The sequence below is a fragment of the Etheostoma cragini genome, chromosome 18, assembly GCF_013103735.1.
Source record: "Etheostoma cragini isolate CJK2018 chromosome 18, CSU_Ecrag_1.0, whole genome shotgun sequence".
Lineage (NCBI taxonomy): Eukaryota > Metazoa > Chordata > Actinopteri > Perciformes > Percidae > Etheostoma > Etheostoma cragini.
In genome coordinates, this window is record NC_048424.1 from 3,087,815 (window position 1) to 3,112,673 (window position 24,859).

The window sequence follows — 24,859 nt, forward strand, 5'->3', positions numbered from 1 at the left end:
GAGCTCTTCCAAAGTGTTTTTTCTACCCCAGTTGCTGAAGGTTTTTTGTGAACTAGGAGGGCACAAGACCATTGCCTATTGTTAATGAAAGGGAAAAATACTCTGTGTATCTGCCCTGTCATTTGGAACCACTCTAAAACGTAATGGGCCCTTCTTTGGTCAATGCTACACCCTTTTGTAACCTTTTGTAACCAGGCTGACAGACAAACTGAAAACAAAACCGCCTCGGTGAAGGTAATTAGATGTATCGTTATTCTTGTGCAATTATTATTTTTCAAAAATCTGTTTTAGGTGAAGGATGTACCGATGCAACGCAAAGGCATTGATGCAACGACATAAGCGATCCACATTAAATATTGTTTCTTTGTCAATTTTATTATGGCGTTCAGAGTTTCAGACTGACTGTCTTTAGTTTAATCACACTGCAGCGATCCCTGACCTCATGTTACCTCACATTAGACAAGATGCCAGTACAGATTTAAAACTGTGGAAATGAAGAAAAGCGCTTATGTGGAACCAGAACTTGGCATTTTCAGATACTCTTAGTTAAGGTTTTGGAATCAGACTATGTCCTCTGCTAAAAAAACACTCCCATAGGTCGTTTGTTCAAGCAGCAATTACAACTCGTATTAATGTTTATAGGGATGGTGCCCTTTAGGTCAGACCATTACTCTTACGAGAGCAAAGCTGGGAGATAGGTGACGCAACACACACAGGAATTTCACCAAGGAGTGCGGGGCAAAAGGAATAAACACAACTACATCACGTTCTACATCCAGTTAAGTAACGTAACAGAAGATTTTAACCCAAACCTCAAACTTCTTTCTAGACTTAACTAAGTAGTTAACATGTAACCAAACTGTGATCATTTGAAACGTTAATGGCGTGTCTTAACTTTTTGTTGTATAGATATGAGGACTGAAAACGCTCCTGTGGGTCCGATTGGAGGGGAGGGATACACGATCGATTTCATTGTATGGCTTCAATGATTAGTGGAGTCGAGAAAGAAAATATATCAACGTTCTATGACTGTATTTATACTAAAGTTTCCTGAACTGATGAGTTTCACATGGAAAAGAAAACAGTTTGCTGTGGATTCATCGTGTCTGGATGACGCCTCATCTACTTAATAAGGTCAGTATCGGGGCCGGGCTGAAGCATCCTTTCATACCAGCAGCTATATCTTTGTTGATCTTTTCTGCTTAGCCGTATCTCAAAGATTTTTCCCTTTCCCACATAAAAAACTAGAAGTGCAAGACATTTTTGGAAGCTAAATCTCCCAAAATTCCGTCCTTCTCATCTCATTGGAAGGCAAATAAAGGGATCATACAGAACTTCACCTTTTAATTGTAAAGTAAGTGAGGCAGCAGTGTTATATTGTTATATATGTGTCAGAGGTCACACCCCTCTGGAACAACTAGGGGGTAAGTGTCTTGCTCAGGGACACATTGGTTGACGTATCAGTGAACCCATGTCTTCCACACCAAAGGCACGTGACACATCCACTGCACCCTCCCCACACACACAATACCACAATACAATTCTCCTGACTATCTCCCTCTCCATCTCCTCATGATGTCATTTTGCGGTAAGCCTTTACAACAACTATTCCTCAAACCCAGTCAGAACGAGTCCAGCTGTAAGAAGGGAAAAACATTGCTTTGCCAACCCGCCAGCAGCCGCGGCTCGCTACTTGTGGTCAGTCAGCATCCGCAGAAATGCAGAGTCATGTTTAACAGACCACAGGGGGCAGACACACTGAGCAGTCCAGGAGAGAAGCACAGCATCGTTTTCGCTTACACTTTTTCAGACATTTTTTCTGATGCTTAGCAGCTTTCAAAAAGTCACAAGATACTGAGGAAGTTTCAGTGTGTTGCTCTCAAAACTTTAACACCTTATCAGGGACGTGCACAAAAAAAAGAAACAAAGAAAAGTGAATTTAGGCAACAATAGCTTGTCTATTATTGCCTAAATTCACTTTTCTTTGTTTCTTTTTTGCTGTTGTGGCTGCATCAATATGCAAACAATGCCCTCCGCCCCCAGTCACGTGACTTTGTTTCTATTCTCACACGAGGAGCCGCGCAAGCCTTTCTGCCTTCACGTGAGTTTGTAAAGCAGATTAGGACAAATGCTGAGTGAATAGTAATCAAAAAATCCACATGAACTTTGAATAAAGTGCAGCTTCAGCTTGAAACGTGTGCATCACACTGCGCAGCATAGCCTTATATTAAGGTAAAAATGCTACATTATCATCCAAAGCTAATGGCATAACGTATGTTGCAGCAGCAGGCTGACGTAGCTAACGTAGCTACGTAACGTCCATTACATGGGTGTGCGTTCTGTAGAAAAGAGAGGGGTCTCTCTAGGTTACACTTTGTTTACAGTCAATATGTAACCTGAGTTTTCAACCAACAATCAGACATGACATTAGTAAAAAAGTCGCCTTACTTTTTTATAAGATGTCATGATACATGTCCCAATTGGTTAATGTAATGTTATGTAAGGATGCCTTCACAACAAAGACGACTGAAGAAGAGAGCAAAAGAGCTCAATGAAGCAGCTAAAACATACATACATACACACACACACACACACACACACGTTCCTACACCTAACACTTGTCTGTATGGCTGCAACTAACAATTATTTTCAGTGTTGAACAATCTGTTGATTATTTTCTTGATGAATGAATTGGTTGTTTGGTCTATTAAATTTAAGAAATCTGTAAAAAAAAGAAAAAAGAAAAGGCAATCAGTGTTTCCTAAAGCCCAAGATGACGTCCTTAAAAGTCTTGTCTTGTCCAAAACTCAAAGATGTTCAGTTTACTGTCACAGAGGAGAGAAGAAATCAGAACATATTCACATTTAACAAGCTGGAATTTGCCTTTTTTCTAAAAAAGAGGACTGAAAACAGTTAATCGATTAACAAAATAGTTGGCGATTGATTTAATAGTTGACAACTAATCAACTAATTGATTAATCTTTGCTGCTGTACTTGTCTGAGGGAGTTTAAAGGATATGATTATTCAATAACAGCAATGATATGGTCGTACTGAAACTGTTAATATTTAAATGTCATCAGGTCTACAGCTTTCACTCACATCTTTATTCTTGTCAGGCTGGAAAATCCTCTGAGATTTACAAGAAACTCTGATACACTGTTCCTGTAAAACACAAACTGATGGATTGGCCTCTTGATGTTAGCTGGCATTACTGGCATTCGACCCGCCAAAATAAAGGCGGTGCTCAATACAGAACTTTGTTCAGTTTTCAAGCCAACCTATGTCGGATTGCAGGGACCCATTCAGCCCAAGATTATTTGTTCTGGGAGGCGGGTCAATCATAAGAGGGACAGATAAGCACATAAGAAGCTGGGTCCAGACTAGTTCAATAATAGCCAGACAGATTGTTTTTAGAGGATGGAAGAATGAAGGGGTGCCGTCAATTTAAAAGTGGGCTCATGAGATAGCTAGGGTGGCGGAGTAAAATGTTAACGTTTGGCAGATTGAATGTCTACACTAGAAAACGGTGGAATGTTGCAAGTAAAATTTAGTAATCGCAAAAAAAGAAGGTCAGTACGTTATTTTCCCATGTCTTATTGTGACTACCATTTGCTGCTTCTACCATACTTCAAAAAGGAATGTTTGAGCACTGATGTTGATGTCTGGAATCAGTGTTTGAGTTACAGGCTGCAATAGGAGGATGTTTATACAAGTAAAGATGAAAGTGGCCACAATGCCTGTGAGGTCATACACACTGCAGATGGAACCTCGGGTCAGTAGGACAGATTTATCTGCAGTCGCCCTGAAGCTCTCTGGCCTCTGGACCGGGGAAGTGAAAGAGCATTCTCTCTCTCTCTGTCCCTCTCTCTCTTGCCGACTTGGCACTAGCGATGTCCTGATCAAGCTCTTTTAAGCCTGACCCAAATCCAAATCTCTCCTCTCATTTTTTTTTTTACCTGTTTCTGGTACAATTTTGAGACTTTCAAAATCTTATAATCTAAATAATCAGAATCTCTCTCACTACTTAGTTTTGAAACTTTGAGCCTTGAATCGCCCTCTGGATCAAACGTCTTGCAGATGTCCCCATCACTCAAAGCATATTTATTTCCTTTTTTTGTTGCTGCTCTCTGAGTCTCTGTTGAAAGTCACTGGCGGACTGTTAATCCATTTCTCTGCAGTTGGAGCAGATCATTCACCGTTTACACAGAGGTCACAAGGAAGATCTTTACTTCAATCCTTATCTTGTCCCATGGGACCAACAAGATCCTGAGAAACCCTTTAGGTACCCACAACAGATCTCAAACACAACTGCGGGAGGATTTCACTGATCCATACTGTACATGTCTCAGTTAGTGTCTGACAACAGACCCAAACATCCAGCTTCAGCAGACTTTCTAAATCATGTTCGATTCTGCAACGCGCTGAAAGCAAGTTCAAAATATCCAAGTCAGCAGCGAACGTTCTCCAGTCCCGCTGCCTGATAGGCTTTTAAATCTTTAAGTTTACAAAACGATTCTTCAGTCCAGTTTTATTATCGCCTGAGGTTCAGCCTTCATGACGTACACATGTCCTCCCTGCAGCAATGTCCTTGAGCTTGGCACTGATCTCCAGACAGCTACCAGGTTTATGGCCCACTCTGACCTCTCTGTGGAAGGAGGGAGGGATGAGGGCAGGTAAAGGACGTATTTCCCCCTCAGGGATCAATCCGGCATTGCTTTCTCTCTGAAGATCCTTAGAATGTCATCACGACTGAAAAAAACATGTCCATGAGTTTATCCAGAAGCTCCCCTTCTGAAAATGCCTTTTTTAATTTTGAGCTGCATGCAAAAACTCAAATATTTTCTCAAAAGCCCTTTTTACCATCCACTCGAGCTTTCATTTTTCCTGCCTGAGGGCAGAAAGAGATTGCATGAGATAAATACCTTCTGCGTCAAAAATGAATCATGGCTAAACCTGCCCAGAGGAGCAGCTGTCGCCAGAGTAGAGCAGCTAATATTTAAATCACAGACATGAAAAACTGTCCAATAAGAGACAGACTTCTTGCTCACACTGACTGCCCAGCAGTTGCAGTGTGCTGAGGCATGCTGGGAGGTAAAACCCAACCTCAGAGCAGCAAGAACTCCCTTGTGGTGGGATACCAGAGGCCAGGCCGAGGGTCTACCCTCCAAAACCCCTGGTAAGCCAAGAGCGGAGACGGATGGCGGAGAAGCACCGCCTTCCTGCTGGCGCTCCTAACCTTCTGATGTAATTGTTTAATAGCAATAGCGGTGACCCAATATTTTCCAGGCGAGCTTCCCAGCAGGGACTGCAGTACATTATTTAGCACTCTCCCCCTCTCAGAGGAGCTTATGAATCCTTGTGAAACTTTGTGATATTGTTGCACAGCTGTCCACACTGCTTCCCCACAGCAGTACACCAAGAGTGTAAATGAGTGTCGCTATCAGCGCCGCAGCTCTGATCGTCACTACACCGACTGTATAACACATTTTCTCTGATAGGAAACTGTCCTTAAAGCGTCGCTGCAGAATCTCTCTTCCATCATCACCATCAAGCCAAAGGCTCTGTGTTGGACAGTGTATTAAAATCACGCTGCTGAAAAAGAGAGTTAAATGAGACATTCCTCAACAAAAAAGGCAGGCGTCATAAAACACTTTCATCTTTTCGACAACTTAAACCTTCTAAAATATGGTGACTCCCCGTCTTTATGTACAAATCAACAAGTCCTCCAAACCAAACCCATTTTTAAACTCTTAACTTTTAAAGTTTCTGTGATGAGTCCTACTGACTTTATAACTTCCAGAAGCTGCGGACGGCAGTCTCATTTTGTGGCGCCTAAGCTTCACGTGAACCCTGCAGTTTGCAGCCTGCAGGGGACCATCTGTATGTCTGAGCCGACATAACTCTTAGGAACACGTCTGTAGTTGCACCTGAGAGGCTCTTCCTGTAATAGACGACACATTTGGAATTTCAGGCATCCGCAGGATCTGTATGACCCCAGGACGTCCAGCGAGAACAAAAACAGAGCTATTCCACTGCTGTGTCACGCTGCGGTCATACCTCATACTAAAGGATATCTAATTTAATCAATTCAACCGACACATTTGACTTTCTGTATCGTTCAGTTTGACTTAAATACGATTGAAACCCAATATACCCAAACAAACTGCTTTCTGCACGATGAAGGGTTTCTATTTGATGCAGCAGGTTTGTCAATTCAGCCCATATTGTCTCATAATCTGTGGGATATAATCCAGCATAGATGAACCACATGCATCTTTAGTAAGTGGCCTCAACACTCTGCTGGTTTTTACCTTGTGGAAGCTGCCGTGGAACATCGTCTTTACTTGATCGTTGTTGAAGGTGACCCTCTGGATCTCCCCACGCGTGTCTTTGTTGTAGAAGGACACCGTCTGGCTGGAGGCTGACCAGAGAGACAGGGACAGACATGTTACACACTCATCCTTCTTGTATGAACACTGAGGTCAACACCCTTGACTACGAGAGTAAAGTTTGTTTTTTACTTATTAACAAAAACACTATGCAGGTTATTCTGCAAACAGGCTCTGGAAAGTACAGACGGCTTTTATCTGAGGTTTGAAGGTAGTTGTGCAAAAAATATTTAGATACACAGTATATAAATATACACATCAGGCCATAAGGTAAATGAAGAGGAAGCACTGTTACTAAGGCATAGTCCTACTTTTAGGGTTTGGGAATCAGTTGTCCTGCGTTTTAAGCCTCTGACCAATCAGAAACATATTTACATACTAGATAAATCTGCACACACTCTTGCAGGATCCAGCTCAGCACTAAAATGATGTGATTCCTATTTTGTTACTTCAATTAAGTCAAGGGACTTGCAAGAGACAGATTGTAAAAAGAATAGTCAAAACTGTGGAAGCAGAGATATTCTAATTTTTAGTCACTTGTATGAATCAAGCTCCAAAAACACCAGTTCCTACACATTCCATAACGCAAATTAGCATTATGGAATAGCATCTTCCACCCTGGTTCCCTGGTCACTCACTGGGTAGAGTACATTCACCATTCAGTCCTTACCGGGCGGCCAGGGTTCACGTTAGGTTCAGGGCCCTTTGCTGCATGTCATCCCTTCTCTCCCCAACCTTTCCTATCTGTCTCTTCAAACCAGAGATAGAAAACCCTTGAAGACAACTCAGTGTTATCATCAGTGTTATTTTCTCAAAGCTCCTCCAGAAGACATCCTACAGCTACTTCCTCAGGCCAAAAAGTTCTCCTTAGTGTGTCCCGTTAAAAACTTTTACTCGAGTGAAGAGTATTACATAGTAGTGGGACACCGTTAAATGCTCTGAATATCAAGTTGATGATTTAAAATGTGGTTTAAAATCCGCTCAGCACTAGTTCTCAGCTTTAGAGTAATTGTTTTGACACTCTGGAAAATTCTTGATGTAAAGTTAGATGAAGATGTATGATGCCAATCTCACATCTGTCATTTCATATGAAACGGAAGGCAGGAGATTAGGGATGTGACGATTACCGGTGTAACGGTAAACAACGATGAAAATGTTGCCAAAATAATTACCATTCCAATTTAAAATCTCATGATTATCATGGTGCATTACCACGGTGTGGAAACCTTGTGTTTAATCCTTCCCAGCTTCATCCGTGTCTCCTGAAGTTGCCGCGGAGGCACTGCGTCATCTAAAAGTCTGAAGTATGGGCATGTTTTGGTTTTTACAAGAATGCCGAAGGACAGTTGATTGAAGATAGTTATCCTGTCTGCAGAACGTGCAGGAGAAAAGTTGCTGCCAAAGGCATTGAACATACTTTAAAAAAAGACCGCGATACGACCAAAAACCGTGATCATTTTGGTCACTATAACCATGTGGTTATATTTACATACTGTTACATCTCTACTTAGCACAAAGTCAGGAAACAGCAGGAAACAGTTACCATTGGCATTGTCATCTAAGTCTCTGCCAGGAAGCAAATATGCATAATTCCCTAAATGTCAAACTATTCCTTTAATAATCCAGATTGTTTCCCCCTCTGGACTAGTATCTGAACCTCGGGTGTCGACCAAGTTGTGTTACACAAGAACCAGAACAATCGTCTTTGGAGGATTTCCATTGAAGCCCAGCAGAAATTCCTGCTGACAGACTAAAACCGAGTCTTTACCAAGACACAAGTTTCTTGTTGTTAAAAAAAAGGAGTCGGCTCGGTTATCAACTGAGACCGAAGCAGCCGGGGGGCCACAGCCGGCTCATTACACCCCACTCAACTCTTTTCATGAACAGACACAATGAGACACAGCTGCTCAGCATCCACACATCACACATTTCCATGCCAGCACCTATTACACACACACGCACACAGACACAAACACATCGCTGAATAAGAATAGAGAATGATATTTACGGTCGATGGTGACGCCGGTCTCTGGCTTGTGATCTTTGTTAGACACCTGCCAGATGTCGAAGGCCTCGGTGGGTGTGTTGGGCAGGAGGCGGAGCATCAGGATGATGGTGTAGGCGTGGGGAAGACCGTCCGGGTGGACATCTCTGTTTAGGAAAAGACACAGAGAGATGACATGTTAAGGATACCGAAGTAAAAAATAAAAGATGATGTTGTGCACATCCATGTAGTTGCTGGTGAAGGACAAAAAAAACAATGTTCAAAAATGGCGAGTGAAGTCCGCACAACAACTGAATGCTCCCGAAAAATACTTAATAGTACAAATAAGGCACACTCAACGTTTTAGCCGACAAAGGCCTCTATGATGTTACAGGTTGGCCCCAAGAAGTTACATTTTGGACTTGAAGATCTTTTTAATACCACCATGAAATATAATGCCAACTTCATAGCCATATAATGTAAAATCAGTGTGAATTTTCAACCCTGAGTAAAGTAACGTTACCGTAATTCAATAAAACATTTTCATGAAGTTTTATGATTGTACTCTCATAACATAAAATGAACAGCAGGGAAATGCAACAAACACATTAATGCAGCAAGAATATGAATCCAGAAACATTAGAGAGAAGAGGAAAAAAGGCGAAAAACCCGCAGAAAAAAAATAACGAAAAGCAGATGCATATATAGGGAACGTGTAAATTCTTTTGCAATGAGTGTTGCTACTTCTACATGAGTAAAGGGACTAAAATAATGTTTCCATTACTGGCATATATATCAGAGCAGGATGTTTCTCATGTGCCCCTCTGATGTCACTACACATTTTGGGAAGTCACACTTGGTAAACAGTCATCACTCAAGCTGTTTTCCACCCCTTTGGTGTTGCATGCAATGTTCAAGATACAGGACGCCTGTGTTGGGTGGCGGTTGGCCAGCATTCACTGTCGTTTTGCGGTTGGGTTTGCACTCAGTGGCCTGACGAAGGCTTCAGAGAGAGAGAGAGAGAGAGAGAGAGAGAGAGAGAGAGAGAGAGAGAGAGAGAGAGAGAGAGAGAGAGAGAGAGAGAGAGAGAGAGAGAGAGAGAGAGAGAGAGAGAGAGAGAGAGAGAGAGAGAGAAAGAAAGAAAGAGAGAGGGAGTGATCTGCTGCGGTGTGTCGGTGCTGCTTGACCTCACAGAGCGTCGTAAATCATTTGACCCAGTTTGTAAAGAGAATTAGCTCAAACTGTCCAAACACAGCGGGGCAGCGTGTGATTCTCATGCATCTCAAACAAAAAAATGGTAGACAAAAAAGAATGAGTGACTCATTCAAATGGCATCTTCCAACCTTATCGGTTGAGTTATTACACGAGGGGAGGGACTGAAACAAGGCACACTAGTCGTACTAAGTAATATTTGTTAGAGTGCTAACACAGCTGACTGTCCATGTTACTCATTTCCAAGCTAGCCACTTTCCACTAACATCCTACATACGATATCTCATAAAGTGTATCTTTCTTAAACGCTGCATAAAAATTACGTGTAGGTTTTCTGTGCTAAGATAAATCAGCATCTTCCTCTGTACTGGCCAACATAAATTTGAACATCTCACCAATTTAAATCAGATAAAAAAAATTATGTTGAGTTTTCTATGTTCCTCAGTGTAATATGTTGTTAATATGACACATTTAGGAGACCTTTCAAAGTGTTTGATAATCTCAGCAATTCCCTAGGTAAAATGTTCAATGTATGTTTCCCTAAGTCAATATGTTGAAATCACTTCTGATATCACCTCTGAACTGATAATTACCATTGAAACTGCATTTGAAAACATCCTCCTCCCTACGTTCTTTTCCAATCTGAGCTGTAAAGACGGCTTTAACCAAACTCGTAAATGTTTACTTTAAGAGACACAGGGATGCCCCGCTTTTTAAGCATTAATCATCAGCAGCTCAGATGAGAATTGGGTTTATTAACACAACTATGTCAGAGTTGTTCTTTTTATTACCCAGTACAGCTGAAAATATATATTTTTTTTCTCTATGAGAAGAGAAAGTTACCGAGAAAAAATCTTAAGCATGATTTATTGTTGTGTGGAGGCTCCATGCAGAGCTTTCCTGTAGCCTATGTAAAGTACAAGAAAACGATTGCATGACAAGTAAAATATAAACACATTCAGATGTGTTTAATAAATGCAACTACTACCAGCAGTTCTTGGATTAGCTGAGATGTAATCTCAGGCCCCAGAGTAACTTTAAGATGCCCTGGACATACTTTAGTCTCAAATCTAAAAGCCAAAGCAGGTCGGTGCTGGAAAAGCATCGATCAGACAACCCTCCACAAAGAAATGAGGTTGGTCAACCAAACTTCAGACAAAACAAAAGTTATATCATGTGAGACTCACGTTGTGGGCTGAGTCAGGAAGGCGTTTTTGTGGAGTCGGTATGCTGTGTAGCTGTTGAAGGAGCCCGGCTCCATGGAGACCCCTTTAACGTAACCGTAGGTCTTCTCTGTCAGGTTGAACGCCTCGAGCATCCGGAAGCCTGAAACACAGCAGATCAAGAGCTTTGTATTTAAATGAGACATCTCATGGACATCTGTCTAAAGAATTCCAGACAAATTGTAAAGGACAAGAGTGATTTTGGTGTTTGGTAAGTGATGATTCTTTTCCTTAAAAATTCTTCAGTATTTGCACTTACCAGGTGAAGTAAATCCATTCAGGAAAATCAGGGGACACGCTGTGGAACAAGAAAGAAAAAAAAATTACAAATTTAGCAACTGTTAACACTGAAAAGCACCCAGACCCTCTTATTGTCTAAAAAAGTGACATTCTTCACAAGTAAAACAAATGATCAGTTCACTATTTTCATTGAATTTGGGTGTTTTGATAAAAGAATGTTGAAAAATGTGACAAAATCTCAAAAAAAAACTTCAAAAACGTTGGAATAAAACGTCAAAAAGCACAGAAAAAAGTGACAAAAACATTGGCAAAAAGGTTACTTTTTAGATTTTGACCCTTGAAAAACTAAACGTTGCATTGTTGACGGGAACACAAGGGTTAAACAGAAACCCATTTTTCTGAGGTCTAATTTGACCCGAGACATCATGAGGGTTAAACAGGCTGTAAACAGGATAAATTGTTGCACTAGATATGGAGCTAACTCACATGATGAGGCGGTCTCACAAATGAAGTTAATCAGGTTTTCTTTGATGGTGTCGAAAGCGTCAAAGTCGTCTACAACAAAGACGTGTCTGTCGCTGGGTTTGCTGCCGATCTCCTGCAGCTCCACAAAGTCCACATCAGCAACACCGATGGCAAAAACACTGTAACCTGAAGACAGCACATAGAAATACACTCAGAATATCATTTATAACAGATTGGTTGGCGTGTTGAGAGGTAATATATTAGTTTACTGCTTCGATGTTTCTGCCTCCAGTTGCACCTAATTCTGTGAAATTATGCCAAAGCGGAAAAAGGGAAACTAAACACACACATCTGAACCAGAGTTTTTTCAGTAATGTGGTATTCAGATTGGTACAAGCTGTTTCTCTTCAGTGTGTTAACAGAATTTACTGTTCAACAAATAGTTGAAACGGGATCAGTAGATGTTAAAAGTTCACATTGCACTGACCAAAGTGGTCATGGGAAATACAGTACTACAGTCATAAGAAGCTGGTAGAAATTAGACGATAACTGAATACTCCAAAAGTTTTTGTACATTTTCTATGAATTTGGACTTCGATTTGCTTTTAGTCTAGTTTTGGTTGGTTTCCAAAGTGTGTCTAGTTTTAGTTTAGTTTCAGTTTTTCAGAAAAAGTAAGTTTTTTATTTATTAAGTTTTTTCATTTTCTGTGGTTCATTGTCACAAGACTCGACTGGAATTTGGGGTGTCCCGTTTTTCAGTAGTGAAATATTATAGCTAAGAAACTAAAACATCTGCATTTTTTTGTATTTCATCTTTAGTCGTTTTTAAGCTCATAATATAGTTTCAGTTTAGTTTTTCTTGAAGGTTTTAGTTTTTATATACCGTAGATTCAATTTAATAAAAAACGTTTTTTAGTTTTAGTTTTTGGTTTCCTATAACAACTCCCGTCCTTGTAAGCCGTTACCTGCGTGCTGCAGCTTGGCAGCGTTCTTCTTCACCTCATCCTGAGAGCGTCCGTCAGTGATTGCTACGACCACTTTGGGAACGTTTCTCCTCATTCCATTTTCAACCGAAAAGGCCTTCTCGTAGGTGTGTTTCAGCGCCGCTCCTGCTCAACATAAGAAAACTGTATCAGGGAAACGTTTGTCTGTCTGTGTGTCTATCTTTCTGTCTTTCTCACTGTTTGTTAGACTGTCTGACTATCTGACTATCTGACTGTCTGACTGTCTGACTGTCTGTCTTTCTGTCTTTCTCACTGTTTGTTAGACTGTCTGACTATCTGACTATCTGACTGTCTGACTGTCTGACTGTCTGACTGTCTGACTGTCTGACTGTCTGACTGTCTGCCTGTCTGCCTGTCTGCCTTTGTGACTGACGGATTGGGTGTCTGTGATCCAACCTGTCTTGGTGTTTCCTCCTCGGTAAGGGATGAGTTTAAGTGCAGCCATGGCGACACCTTTGTCTTGATAAGCGTTCAGCCTGAACTCTGTCTTTGCTTCGTCGCTGTACTGCACAAATGACACCTGTTTGGAAAGTCACATCACTGATATTAGTAGGAAATCAGGTACAGTACAGGGAGATATATACAAGAGCCCCGAATAACAGTTTTACCATAAAATAAAGCATATGACAACTTCTAATGTTAGTGCCTTGATTTGAAGTAAAACATACAAATGGCTACTCTTCTTTACTATCAGTTCAATTACAAGAACATGGTTGTATAATGCAAGAAAAAGACAATCATGTGAAGTTAAGTTTGATTTTACGCAAGTGTCACTGCTGTGTCATATACTGGAGAACTAAAACAATTTTGATAAATATATCTGATAAGCTTTTTAAATTGCTTCATGGCATAAAAATCAAAAACCTTCCAGCTATGATCTTTTCTGGATTAGTGAACAGAGTTACAACTTGGGGAAACAGGTGAAAAATATTTCTTACTTAGCAACAATATTATATGTAGCAATGTTTCTTTAGCCAGATGGACAGAAGAGTTTTATGGAAGTATTTTTGAACAACTTTGTGTCTGTCAGAAACACTATGAATTCATGTTTTGCTATAAAAGGACTTCCATTTAACTTGCACGTCTTGGTATCAACATACAAGTCACTCTGTCCGGAACAGTTTAAAAATATATAGTCATCTACTCATCTAGTCATCACATGGCTGCGGGACTCAGTTGAAAAACCTTTAATTAACCTTTGAATAACTTTTGTTTTCCCCTTATTCAACTCTCTTTTGTTAATCTTTTTTATATGTGTGTGAGCCCACATGGCTTCCCTTCCCTCTCCTGTACACATCCACTGATCTTTATTTCTGTATGCTTTAATTGTGAAAATCAAAACAAAACTTTTGTATATTGTATTGTTTGTCAGAGAGCAACCCTGTCCTTGTGTTGAATGAATACCAACCTGCATTCCTGAGGGTCCGATGACATCGAAGGCAGCCACCATGCCGGAGACAAAGTGCACGACTTTGGTGAAGCTTTCCTCTCCGATACTCCAGGAGCCGTCGATGAGGAACACCACATCTGCTTTGGCACCTCTGCAAACTGAGGCAAGAAAAACAAGTCAACGTGGAGCTTTAGAAGTAGAAGCCGGCCAGGCTGAAGGGCACCATCACAATCACCAGCAGAGAATATGGCATCACACACTGGAATGAGTCAGTTACAGAAGGAGTCGGCGCTCAAGGCATCGCCCAGGCCAAATTACCAGGGTTGTACACAAAGAGGTTTATGGGAGAGCGGCTATGTCGGACCTGCTGTTTCTGAATGTGGCACAGCATCACAGAGTCCTAGGAAGATGTTTAACTGTCTTTTACAAACAGCTGCAAACCTTTTACAAAATCTGATCTGTAAAGAGTCAATTGAAATTTGATATATCATCAACAGTGAATTAGAAAAGCGACTAATGGTTATTTTCATAAGAGCTGCAAAGCTGATTAGTTGCAAACTGTTAAATTAATCATCAACTATTTTGATAATCAATAAATCGCTTTGAGTCATTTGTTATGAAAAAGTCAATATTCTTTGATTCCATCTTGTTATGTGTGAATATTTGTTAGTGTCTTCTGTTCCCTGTGACAGTAAACTCAATATCTTTTGAGCTGTGCACAAAGCACAATTTTCTGACATTTTATAGACCAAACAACTTATATATTGATCCGGAAAATGATTAACAGAATAATCAACACTGAAAAGTATCATCACTTTAGCCAAAATGTTAAAACTGGAACATTTGGGTTTCCTAAAAATGTCTTTAGTTCAGTGTTTGGAAATACCTTGTCAACCAAAGCTGACTATCATGTAAGGCAGCACAGAGAGGTGGTTGGAAATCTGCAGACTGTAAGGGAAAGTCTGCAGATTCCACAGCTCTGCATTCCCCCTCATGCAGATGAATGGCGGCATTACCTGTAGATCTGTGTTTACCCACACAAAAGAGTCTGGCTGCCTTTGGACACTAACCTGCCCATCCTGGGGGGATGGTGGGTGGAGCTGTTGGGGCTGGTGGGAGCGTTGGAACTGGAGTCGGCTTCACCACTGTGAGAAAAACAAAACACGTTACAAACTGCCATCAACATATTTGTAATAAATACAGAACAGTAAACACGGTGAAGTCATTGTTTTGGATCGCTGAAGTAACATGATGTGAATCAAGTGTTTGGATAACACAGAGTGTTTGAATCTCAGACACTTTACAGTTCACATTCTGACCGGACGTGGAGCTCGTCACTACATACGTGTTTTTTGTTTACAAATTTAAGGCGATGAGCATTCCACGGGCTTGTCTTTGTGCTTTTTTCTGTTGCTGATGTGAAGGCTACACAACCATGTCACTGCAGTCTGGCAGCATCTGAAAACGTTTAACCATCACATGTGTTTTATAATATCCGCACTAAACAATTCTGCTTCTTTTTTTTTTGTTAAACAGCTATTTTACTTATATTTGTTTGTGTATGTAACGTTAATTTCATATTAATGTTTAATATGTTTCTTTATGTACACACCAACCACCGAGGCCCATTTCAAAGTCTTACATACTTGGTAATACATTTTACTTTTATTTTCTGATTCTGATCTCAAATATGTCCAGTGTCCAAGTAAAAAAAAACTCTGCAATTTGGGTTTGCATTTTTATGTTAAAACATAGACATGTGTAGTTATTTCAGAAGCTGTTTAAACTACATTCACTTCACTCATTGAGTTTTAAGTGAAGTAATTGATCAAGTAGGTCTAATGAGTGTGATGGCAGAAAACACAGCACCAGCAAGTTATGTCAAATTTCAGATTTGCATACTGTAGCTTATCCTTCAATTCAGCAGACGTGTGTTTAGCTACAAACATTTCTTTTAAAGGTTCCTTGAGAAAGGTCTGTAGAAAAGATCAAAAACCTCCATTCTGAAGAGTTACATCCAAATGCAAAACTTACATGTTCTCTCTTTAGTGCTGACTCCTGGACCCTCCAGGTTTGGGGTCTGAACGAAGACCGTGGCGTGGTATAGAGCATCAGGAGAGAGTCCATCAAAGCAGTACTGAGGCAGACCGGCGGGAATGGTGATCTCATGTTGTCCTCTACTGGAGGCTGCAGGAGAAAGGGAAGATTTGTGTTCCACCAATCATCAGGGTCAGATCTTATACATATATCAAAGTCAGAATAACTGGAACATTCTGAATTAAATTGCACTCAATGCTTAATAAATATTTTGCATCACCCCTCACAAATGGAGATTTGTCAAGTGTTTTCACAACCCTCTTGTCAAGGAAGTGAAAGACGGTTAATTGGAAAGACCCTTCACTCTCAGGTCTTTCGTTAAACTGTTATCTTAAACTTTGAAAGTGGTAAGTCTTGCCAGAGTCAGAAACCGTCTTTGAACAAGCAATGTTAATAATTTTGGTGGGATAAAACAGGCCCCCCGAAGGGCGCTCGGACTTAACGCCAATTTGAAGAGACGTCTGTAAATCAGTGGATATGTCTTTCTGAGCGTTTGACTTGTTCCACTATCAGAATATGTTAGACCATTAGGTACGATAACATTGGGAAAGGCGAGAAAAACTGCACGATTAAATTATTCCATTCCCATTCAAGTTAGTGGAGCGCTTAGCTTGGAAGTAGCCGGCTCGGCCGGCGGGAGTTTCTAGTGCGTCTGATCTATGGGTTGCACAGTGCTGAAGCACTGCCAATCATCTTCAAGCACCACTGAGCAACTCTGTCAAACACTGTATCCAAGTTTTATACATCCATGGGATAAACAGACATGCCCCCCCCCCCCCCCCCCCCCCCCCCCCCCCCCGTCTGTTTAATTACTGCAGCGCCAGTATATTCTTATCTTACATCAAGTGGCAGAATGTGTATTAAAACATGTAACACATTAGTGGATATTTTTTTGATTATTAAAACATTTTCATGGAACTCATCGATCACATTGAAGACACTCAAAGGAAAGTTTGTCTGTCTGTACGGTAACTGTAGCCACTAAGTAACAGAGGGCAGGACACTGCGAGGCAGAAAAGCTCCAGAGTTCGTACTGGATGGCTGAAAAATCGCAGTTCCAGCCTTGTAAACCACACCCAGTGGGTTTTATACCATTTTTCAGATCTGAATCATCATGAAAGATTAATTTAAGTGCTGAAAACTACTCCAATAATTATTCATTGTATGTATCTCCTGGGATGTGATAGCATTAATGATAATTACATTATTATGTATTATTATGACTCAAAGATTACTTCCCCAGGTGCTTACACTTCTGGTTTTTAAGAATAACTGGCCCGCTGGAATATAATGTTGGCAACTTCAGGCTGACAAAATGTTTTTTTATTTTACAGCATTTTTCTGTTTCTGTGGTCCTTGACCTTTCCACTGAAATGTTTACATGTGTGTACGTCTGGGCAGTGATTTATTGATAATAAGGTTTCCTATTTACACTGCACGTTCTAGAAAACACAAGCAAACAAATCATGTTTATTGCAGAGGCAGCTGCCATGGTTGATGATTGCTGCTTTTCAGTGTTTTGGGCGTGACACAACAACTCTTAAGTTAGAAGGATTTCCTCGTTCTCTGTCAAATGGCAGAATCCAGCGTCTCCGGTGATGTAATATTTTCAGAATGAGCTCAGTTATATCAACAAGTTTTGATTGAAGTCGCCTAATATAAATTGTTCTGGGAAAACACACATGCCTCTCGCTCAGATCTACTCCAAAACAGTGGCCCTCATTTATCAAGATAGCCTACACAAGCAGATTTGTTCAAGAGTGATGTGGACAAAATATAATCACTGAAATATTTCAGCTGGATATTTGAATTCTTTTAAGCTGGCAGCCACATCTTCTTCTTCTAACTAGTTTTGAAGGCTTTTTTTATGGAAGCCCATTTCCGCCAACATGATAAAAAAAAGATCCTGTTAATCATTTTGTGAAACTGGAAATAATAAGTTAGTGTCTTTTAATCTCAAAATAATGCAAAACTTATTTTTAAGATATTTGAGTCAATATTTTGAAATACTAAGTCATTAATGTCAGACACTAACTCATTATTTTCAAATACTGAGTCATTATTTTGAGATAATACCTATTAAGTTTAGATATACCTCATCATTTTAGAGACAAAATTATGATTTTCAAATATTAACTCATTATTTTGAGATATCTTATTATATAATGTGTATTTTTTAAAGTTTCTCACAATGACTTAAAGGATCTTTTTTGTTCAATCACAAGACTTTTTTATCCTATCCTCCTCTCTTACTGGTGGAAAGGGGCTTCCATACTTTTGAAATTTGAAGAAAATATGAGCGGAAAAGACCCGTAGCCGCACAGTTTTTCTGCTTCTCACGACCAACTCTGAACCATTGTTTGCGTTTCCACTTGAGAAGAAACAGTTGACTGATTTAATGACCTAAAAGCACCGTGTGCTGCCTCTCACTGGGACGGATTCTCAGGCAGAGGATTTCTGATCTTCTGGTAGTGGTTACAGCTATCATCTGTCTCACGCTAGCAGGCCCATATTTGTTCTGGCAACCCGTCATAGCAGCCTAAATAGCTAATGACTACCATATAGATATTTAAATATGGATGCTCCCTCCTCAGGTTTTCCTTTCTCTTTAACTGCTAACCCGTGTCCATGTGCGAATACATACCAGATGAATTCAAAGACCCTCTAGTTATTGAAAAGGATGTAATCTTAGCAGACAGAAACACAATTAAAGCTTGGTGGTCGGACGCTTTCAATCTCCGCCAGAACTTTCTGCATTCTGCTTCGAGTAATAATCACAAGGAGGAGGTCAAAAGATAAACAGTCGCCGAGAGGAAAAGTCTAGATGCCATCCCAACAGTCAACATAGCTGAATGCTGTGAAGGATCTGTACGCAACTACTATAGCAACCACAGCCACAGGGGTGACATCATCTGGAGATGTGCCCTCAAAACATCTGCTGGGAGTCTTATTGCACACATTTCTGCATGCATCACCTAAAACAAGTCACCTCCGATCAGGATCTGAGTGTTAAAGTGGACCATACAATCGCCATCAGGTGCACACATGAATCTAAAGCAGCTGTAGCAGGTAGTGGTATCAGTAGGGTCATAGCAACGCGTTGTTTTATCTCGTTTAGTATGAAATTATTTGTGAGATCTGTTAATGAGAACAAAATCTGTTGTGGCTATGCAGGTTTTCTCTCCTGTAACTTATTGTAAGTGGAAGAAAAGCACCGTTAAATAGAAATGAATCAGCCACAATTTTGATGATCTTTTAATCCTCCTTAAAAGTCTTTAAGAAATAAAAATGCAAAAAAACATTTGTTGGTTAAAATTTCTCAAAAGTAATGATTTGCCCGCTGTAAAGAGTCTGTTAAATGATAATATAGAAATCAATGGAAATCAATGGCTGGAACTGTGAAAAAAATCCAAAAACTACAGAAGTATCTCCCCTAAACTATCAAAACAGCGTGTAAACTTAGAAAAAAAAGCAGCAAAAATTGTACTACCAGACCTCAAAAGAAAAGAAAGAAAAAAAGCAACAGAAAACCAATCTGAATGGTAAAAGTAAGTAGCAAGTTTGGCAAGAAACAATTTAACTTAAAAACGAATCCTCTGGCTTTTTATTGTTGCTGGTCACAAGGTTGAGCCAAATTGTTTGGTTGTGGCAGTAAGAAGGCATTAACAAATGGTCCTAAAACAACATTGTGTATGGGATGTAGTGTAAATGGAGGACACTTACGGTCGGCAGGGTTGAGTTTGATGCGGTACGACGTGGCTGCTCTGTGAGCAGTCCATTTGATGCAGAACTTGTCGTGGTCGACATTGAAAGTTTCAATGTTGGTCACGTTCAGGTAGACTGCAGAGGATAGAAATTCACAATTCAACCAATCAAACGTATCCAAAAGGCGGGCTTGTGTAGTAACAAAATACCTGGAACGCTGTTATGTAATGTATGTAAATACATAAAACGTAACTATTTTCTGTTAAAGTTACAGGAGAAACATTTATCAATAGAAGGATCTTTTTCGCCACACAGTTACTGTACGTACGTGTTGTTCCCTGTCCTGGGAGCGGGGCACTCATGCCGCTGGTGTACTGAGCCACCACTTTAAGATCGTAGGTGGTTCCAGGTAGCAGGTTGTGCAGAGTGTATGAGGTCACATCACCCACAAAGAAATCAATGGTCTGGTCTGTGCCTGGAAAGACAACAAATTAAATAATTATAAGGAGGGATTAGACTGTGCAAGACTGAATCATGAATAATTACCGTCACTGAACTGCAGAACAATCACAACTAGCTGGGAAGCATTTTGCAGTTTGGGAAAGAAGCCAAGTTCAACATCAACCCGTTCAAGAACAAATTTTTCACAATCTGAGTGAAACAATCACACTTTATGGTCTATTTCTTAGCATTTTCCTGAGTAGCATGCGGTCTTTAAGCTTAGACATTGAGCCAACACAGAAGAGAAAAGTATGGAGTACATCCTGAGAGCTACTGAGCTTGCTTGTCAACAGATCCATCTTCAACTCAAAAAGAAATTTCAAACCTCTGATGAACGGGAGAACGGGAGTGATAATAGTGAACAAGATAAAAGCAAGATAAGAAGGTAGAAACAAGATAGCAACACAAAAACAAGATAATAAATCAAAAAGGTAACAACAACTTAAATGCATATAATAAGGTGTTAATGTGCATTAGCAGGATGCTAACATATTACAATTAAACAATCTGCTAATAGTTCATCAACATACACAACCAACATATGCTTTGCTTGAAAAGGTAAACAGACAAAAAGGGTGGAACCCCTTGCCTCAATCCTCAATCCTCAATCCACCTTCATCCTAATCTTTAAACAGCCGAGAGCAGTGAGATGTGTGTGTAGACTGTGTGGATGTGACATATAGTCTCACCTGCAGGAGTGTAGATGAGTTTGTATCCCTGTACCGGAGCCGCCACTGGGTCCCAGGCCACCCTGAATCTGGTGTACCACTCATCTGAGACACGGAGGTTCCTGGGACTCAACAGGCCAACTGCGACAAAGAAGAGACACGTGTGAAACACGCAGGCTGAGGAAACAACACGTGTGCATCTCAGTTTCCACATTATGTGAGTTACATGGAAGTCAAATTAATCTTGAGATGTTTTATGAGTTCTACCTGTCAGAAATAAAAAAAAATGATCTTGCAAACAGTACAAGTGTTAAAAATCAGTTGCCTGTTGATGTATTGTCACTTGTTTTTTTTCATAGGATTTCAATGAAATATCTTACATTTTGAATGTAAATTGCTTGTTTTATTCACAATATAACTTAATTTCAGAAAACAGGAGTTATATTATATAAAAAGTAATTGTCTGGAACTCATCAATATTACCAAAATATCAAAGACTAGAGATCTGTATTGAATCACTGCTGATTCATGTCCCTCTGTTAATAAAATCCCTTACATTTAATACATGTGTTTATATTTGGGTCTTTGAGCCTTTGAGTTCTGACTTGGAGCGACACCTGAAAGTGCCTGGCACACTTTCTTCCATTCTGTATTGTTTATTGTGCTAATGCTACTGCTCCCACAGTTTGGCTCATGTGAGATCCCAGTGGTCGGATCCCCTCGCACTAACACTTGTTGGCACTGTTGACTAATGTATGTCTGCAGCACCGGTGGCCCGTAGAGCTGTGAGCTGTCGGTGTGTTTAACTTAACTGTTGCATCAGCAGCAGGCGGATCAGAGAGAGAGAGCCTTGACACAACGTTCGCAGGTTGAATTCCTGCAGCAGACTGTGAACGCAGCAATACAAACTGAGAGGACTAACTTCTAACTACTTTCAATTTTATAGAAAAAATTTGAAAAGCAGACTGGAGAGGAGTTGTCATGAGCCCTCTCTCTGCCTGGTAACACGCTGATTGGAGTTTGATGACTTCCACCTGTTTCTGCTCTGCTCTGCCTCACCCTCGTTACCTACCAGCTGCACTGCATTCACCACTCATCATGTCCTGTATATAATGCCTTGTTTTTCAGTCCTCCGTTGTCAGATCGTCTGCTACCAGTACCGGTTACCTGCCTGTTTTGGGAAAAGCCTTTTGACTCAATTGCTTCCGTGTTCTCCTGCTCCGGACTTCTCGGATCATCCAGCTCCTGCTCTCTACTGGGGATCTACACATATGCTGATTTTTGGATTTCCCGGTACCTCTGAAACTCCCATACCCCCAACCCTTTATTAAACTATTTAACGTGACGCTTTTGTGGTCCTCGTCGTGTTTGGTGTCTGACAGGAGTTTGTCTCAGACACTTTTAGGATGAAATTCTTTCCTCTTAAAAGTTTGAAAGCGGTTTGTTTCCTACATTCCACAGATCAAATTAAATTCAATTTCATGTTATTTATAGTATCAAATCATAACAAAAGTTATCTCGAGACACTATACAGATAGAGTAGGTCTAGACCACACTCTATAATTTACAAAGCCCCAAAAATTCCAATAATTCCTCCAAGAGCAAGCATTTAGTGCGATAGTGGCATAGAAAAAACTCCCTTTTAGGGTGAAACCACAGACAGACCCTGGCTCTTGGTAGACGGTGTCTGACGGTGCCGGTTGGGGGTGTGATGCACACTGGCAATAACAGTCACAATAAAGATAATCAAAGCTGCTCCCTACTGCTTCGCTCAGTGTCACTCATCTCTCTCTCCACAAAAAGAATAAAAACTGAGTTGTATTTATCAGATGAACCTTCAAGCCCCGAGCTCTACCAGGAGAGGGAGGGTGGGCGGCGATCATCTGCCTGTTCTCTGCTGCAGTAATACACAGACGGGCTCTTGCAGGCTACAAACTTGTGGTGTGAGTGATGCGGGAGTGGGAAGATTAGGCAATGCTCCAAGATTTAAAAACTTTGCGTTCTATTTAAAATCCTCCCGCTTGCTCACATGCTCTGTGTATCACTAAACTTAAAAACTCTACTTCTGAGATGCCCAATCACCTCCTCATAGCTCCAGAGCTCCACTGGAAGTAGTCTGTTTGTGATCTATTAGCAGTGCTACAGATTGATGGTGGAGAAGTGGATTTGCTGCAGGAGCAGATCAAGATGTTTCTTTCAATACCTTGTGACTTTTTGTTTTGCAGTGACTTTAGGTCACTTAAAATTGATGGAGGCCACAACAGTAAAAGTCCAACTAAATTGGTGATTTTTTCTGTTTGACTGGAAGCTAGTTAAACCTTTTATGCTCCCCAACAATAGTACACAGTATGGAGCCTTTGTTGTGTTACTGTAAGGTTGGAATCTGTAACTTTCAACACATTATCACCTTCTCCAGGAGCTTGTTAAAGACCAAAGACTGCAGACGTGTTGAAAAACCTGCTGTTCATTTAAATCAGCCACTGCAAAACTAGTTAAGGCTTGTCTACATAAGAGTCTTTCTTCTCTTGCAAACAAAACAAAAAGTTTGTCAACAAAAGTGTCTACACAGCCTTTTTTCTCATATTTTAAGCACTAAACAACAGTGATTATGTGCTGGGTCTCAGATTACATCTACACTACTTAATTTTCAAATTAACACGTCTGACAACGCATCACATGACCATTTGCATACACTGGGAGCAGAGCTTCTTTTGTCATTTCTGAAAATCCTGAATCTGTGCCACTAATCTGGCTGCCTCACCTGTACGACCATTTCCATTAAGGGACCCCCCGGGACCTTCGGCATAGATGGCCTCCACAGTGATGTTGTATGGGGTGTCAGGGAAGAGATTCTGCAGCATGGCATTGTTTCTGTTCCCTGGAACCACAGTCTGAGGATCAAGACACCAAAGAGTCAGAGGTTTCAAACAGTGAAGCAACAATGAGTGTTTTTAAATCCAGAGAATCCTGAGTAACAGGGAGGTCGTTTCTTAAAGCATGTTGTGATGCAGGTAAAGGTACGTCCCATAGCACTTAAATTGCCTCCTCAAAGCCTCCACTTGCCTCCCTTCCTCCCATCGTAGTCCCTCCCACCGAGGAGAGACAGAACAACTTCTGGTTAAGCCGAGGACCGAGAAGTCAAGGAGCTATCAAGTAAGGGTGATGAGATTCAGCCATAGAGACATGAGAAGAGCCCTTAGACCTCGTGGACAGGCCTGCATGTGTTACCTTTGTTGTCTTATTGTCCACTGACATCTGCATCACATCTCTTTTGCAATTTGTTTTTGTTAATTTGATTTTCTTCAAAGACAATTCATTTAAGTATTTCTTTTGGTGTTTCTTGGTCAAATGGCAAATAGAGGGCTTTTAGATTTTAACCACAAAAAAAACTAAATGTCAGAAAATAAAGTCAGGTCAAGATATTGACTCACACACATCTGTCCTTAAGACATTTCAGTGTGCAAGAACTCTGTACTTCTTATCTGGGTCCCCTCGTACTTTGAATACTGGTTAAACATTGCTATGAGTTCCTGCCCCATTCAGCCAAGACATGTATTCAAATCTACCTGTACTGCATAAATGCCTCTAAACATCCCCTTATAGTTATACATGAAGGCATTAGATTATTAGAGAGTTGAGAGTTGTAAGTGTTATGAAATGTTGAATATGTTGACTTGCACTCTGTTTTATGAATATTTTTTAAACCTGATGTTTTCATAACTGGCTTGTTTTGTTTGTTGTGGGAAACAAATTGTAACTTGAAAAGTGCTCTATAAATAAAGATTATTATTGTTAATATTATTTTCATTATTTTAGTTTCCAGGCCTTGAAAACACTTTTTCATTCCTTCAGCAGATTAATCTCTAAATGACAGGAAGGAATTGTTTTCCGTCCTGAAGCAGACAATTGCTGTTGGCAATTGGCTTTTGGAAGCTGTGTTCAAACACAAATTTTCTATATTAGCCACAGATGCTAAATTG

General features: G+C 40.4%; 1 protein-coding gene and 1 long non-coding RNA gene across 6 annotated transcripts in view; one reads left to right on the forward strand and one right to left on the reverse strand.

The window, feature by feature from the left end:
- The window catches only part of col12a1b (collagen, type XII, alpha 1b), a 133,351-nt gene that overhangs the window by 16,426 nt on the left and 92,066 nt on the right, over positions 1-24,859 (reverse strand). For all 5 annotated transcript variants that reach the window (XM_034899320.1, XM_034899316.1, XM_034899319.1 and 2 more), the window contains 14 exons: positions 23,641-23,770; positions 20,901-21,020; positions 20,039-20,185; positions 19,729-19,845; positions 15,943-16,095; positions 14,979-15,053; positions 13,927-14,066; positions 12,915-13,038; positions 12,480-12,623; positions 11,536-11,700; positions 11,069-11,107; positions 10,774-10,912; positions 8,399-8,541; positions 6,313-6,422 (listed from right to left, as the gene is read on the reverse strand). In XM_034899320.1, coding sequence (XP_034755211.1) covers positions 6,313-6,422; positions 8,399-8,541; positions 10,774-10,912; positions 11,069-11,107; positions 11,536-11,700; positions 12,480-12,623; positions 12,915-13,038; positions 13,927-14,066; positions 14,979-15,053; positions 15,943-16,095; positions 19,729-19,845; positions 20,039-20,185; positions 20,901-21,020; positions 23,641-23,770 — 1,746 coding nt within the window. The remainder of the gene's footprint in view (positions 1-6,312; positions 6,423-8,398; positions 8,542-10,773; positions 10,913-11,068; positions 11,108-11,535; positions 11,701-12,479; positions 12,624-12,914; positions 13,039-13,926; positions 14,067-14,978; positions 15,054-15,942; positions 16,096-19,728; positions 19,846-20,038; positions 20,186-20,900; positions 21,021-23,640; positions 23,771-24,859) is intronic.
- Positions 460-23,979, forward strand: LOC117961071. Its single transcript, XR_004660311.1, has 3 exons — positions 460-470; positions 994-997; positions 23,897-23,979. It is a non-coding gene; the product is annotated as an uncharacterized LOC117961071 (long non-coding RNA).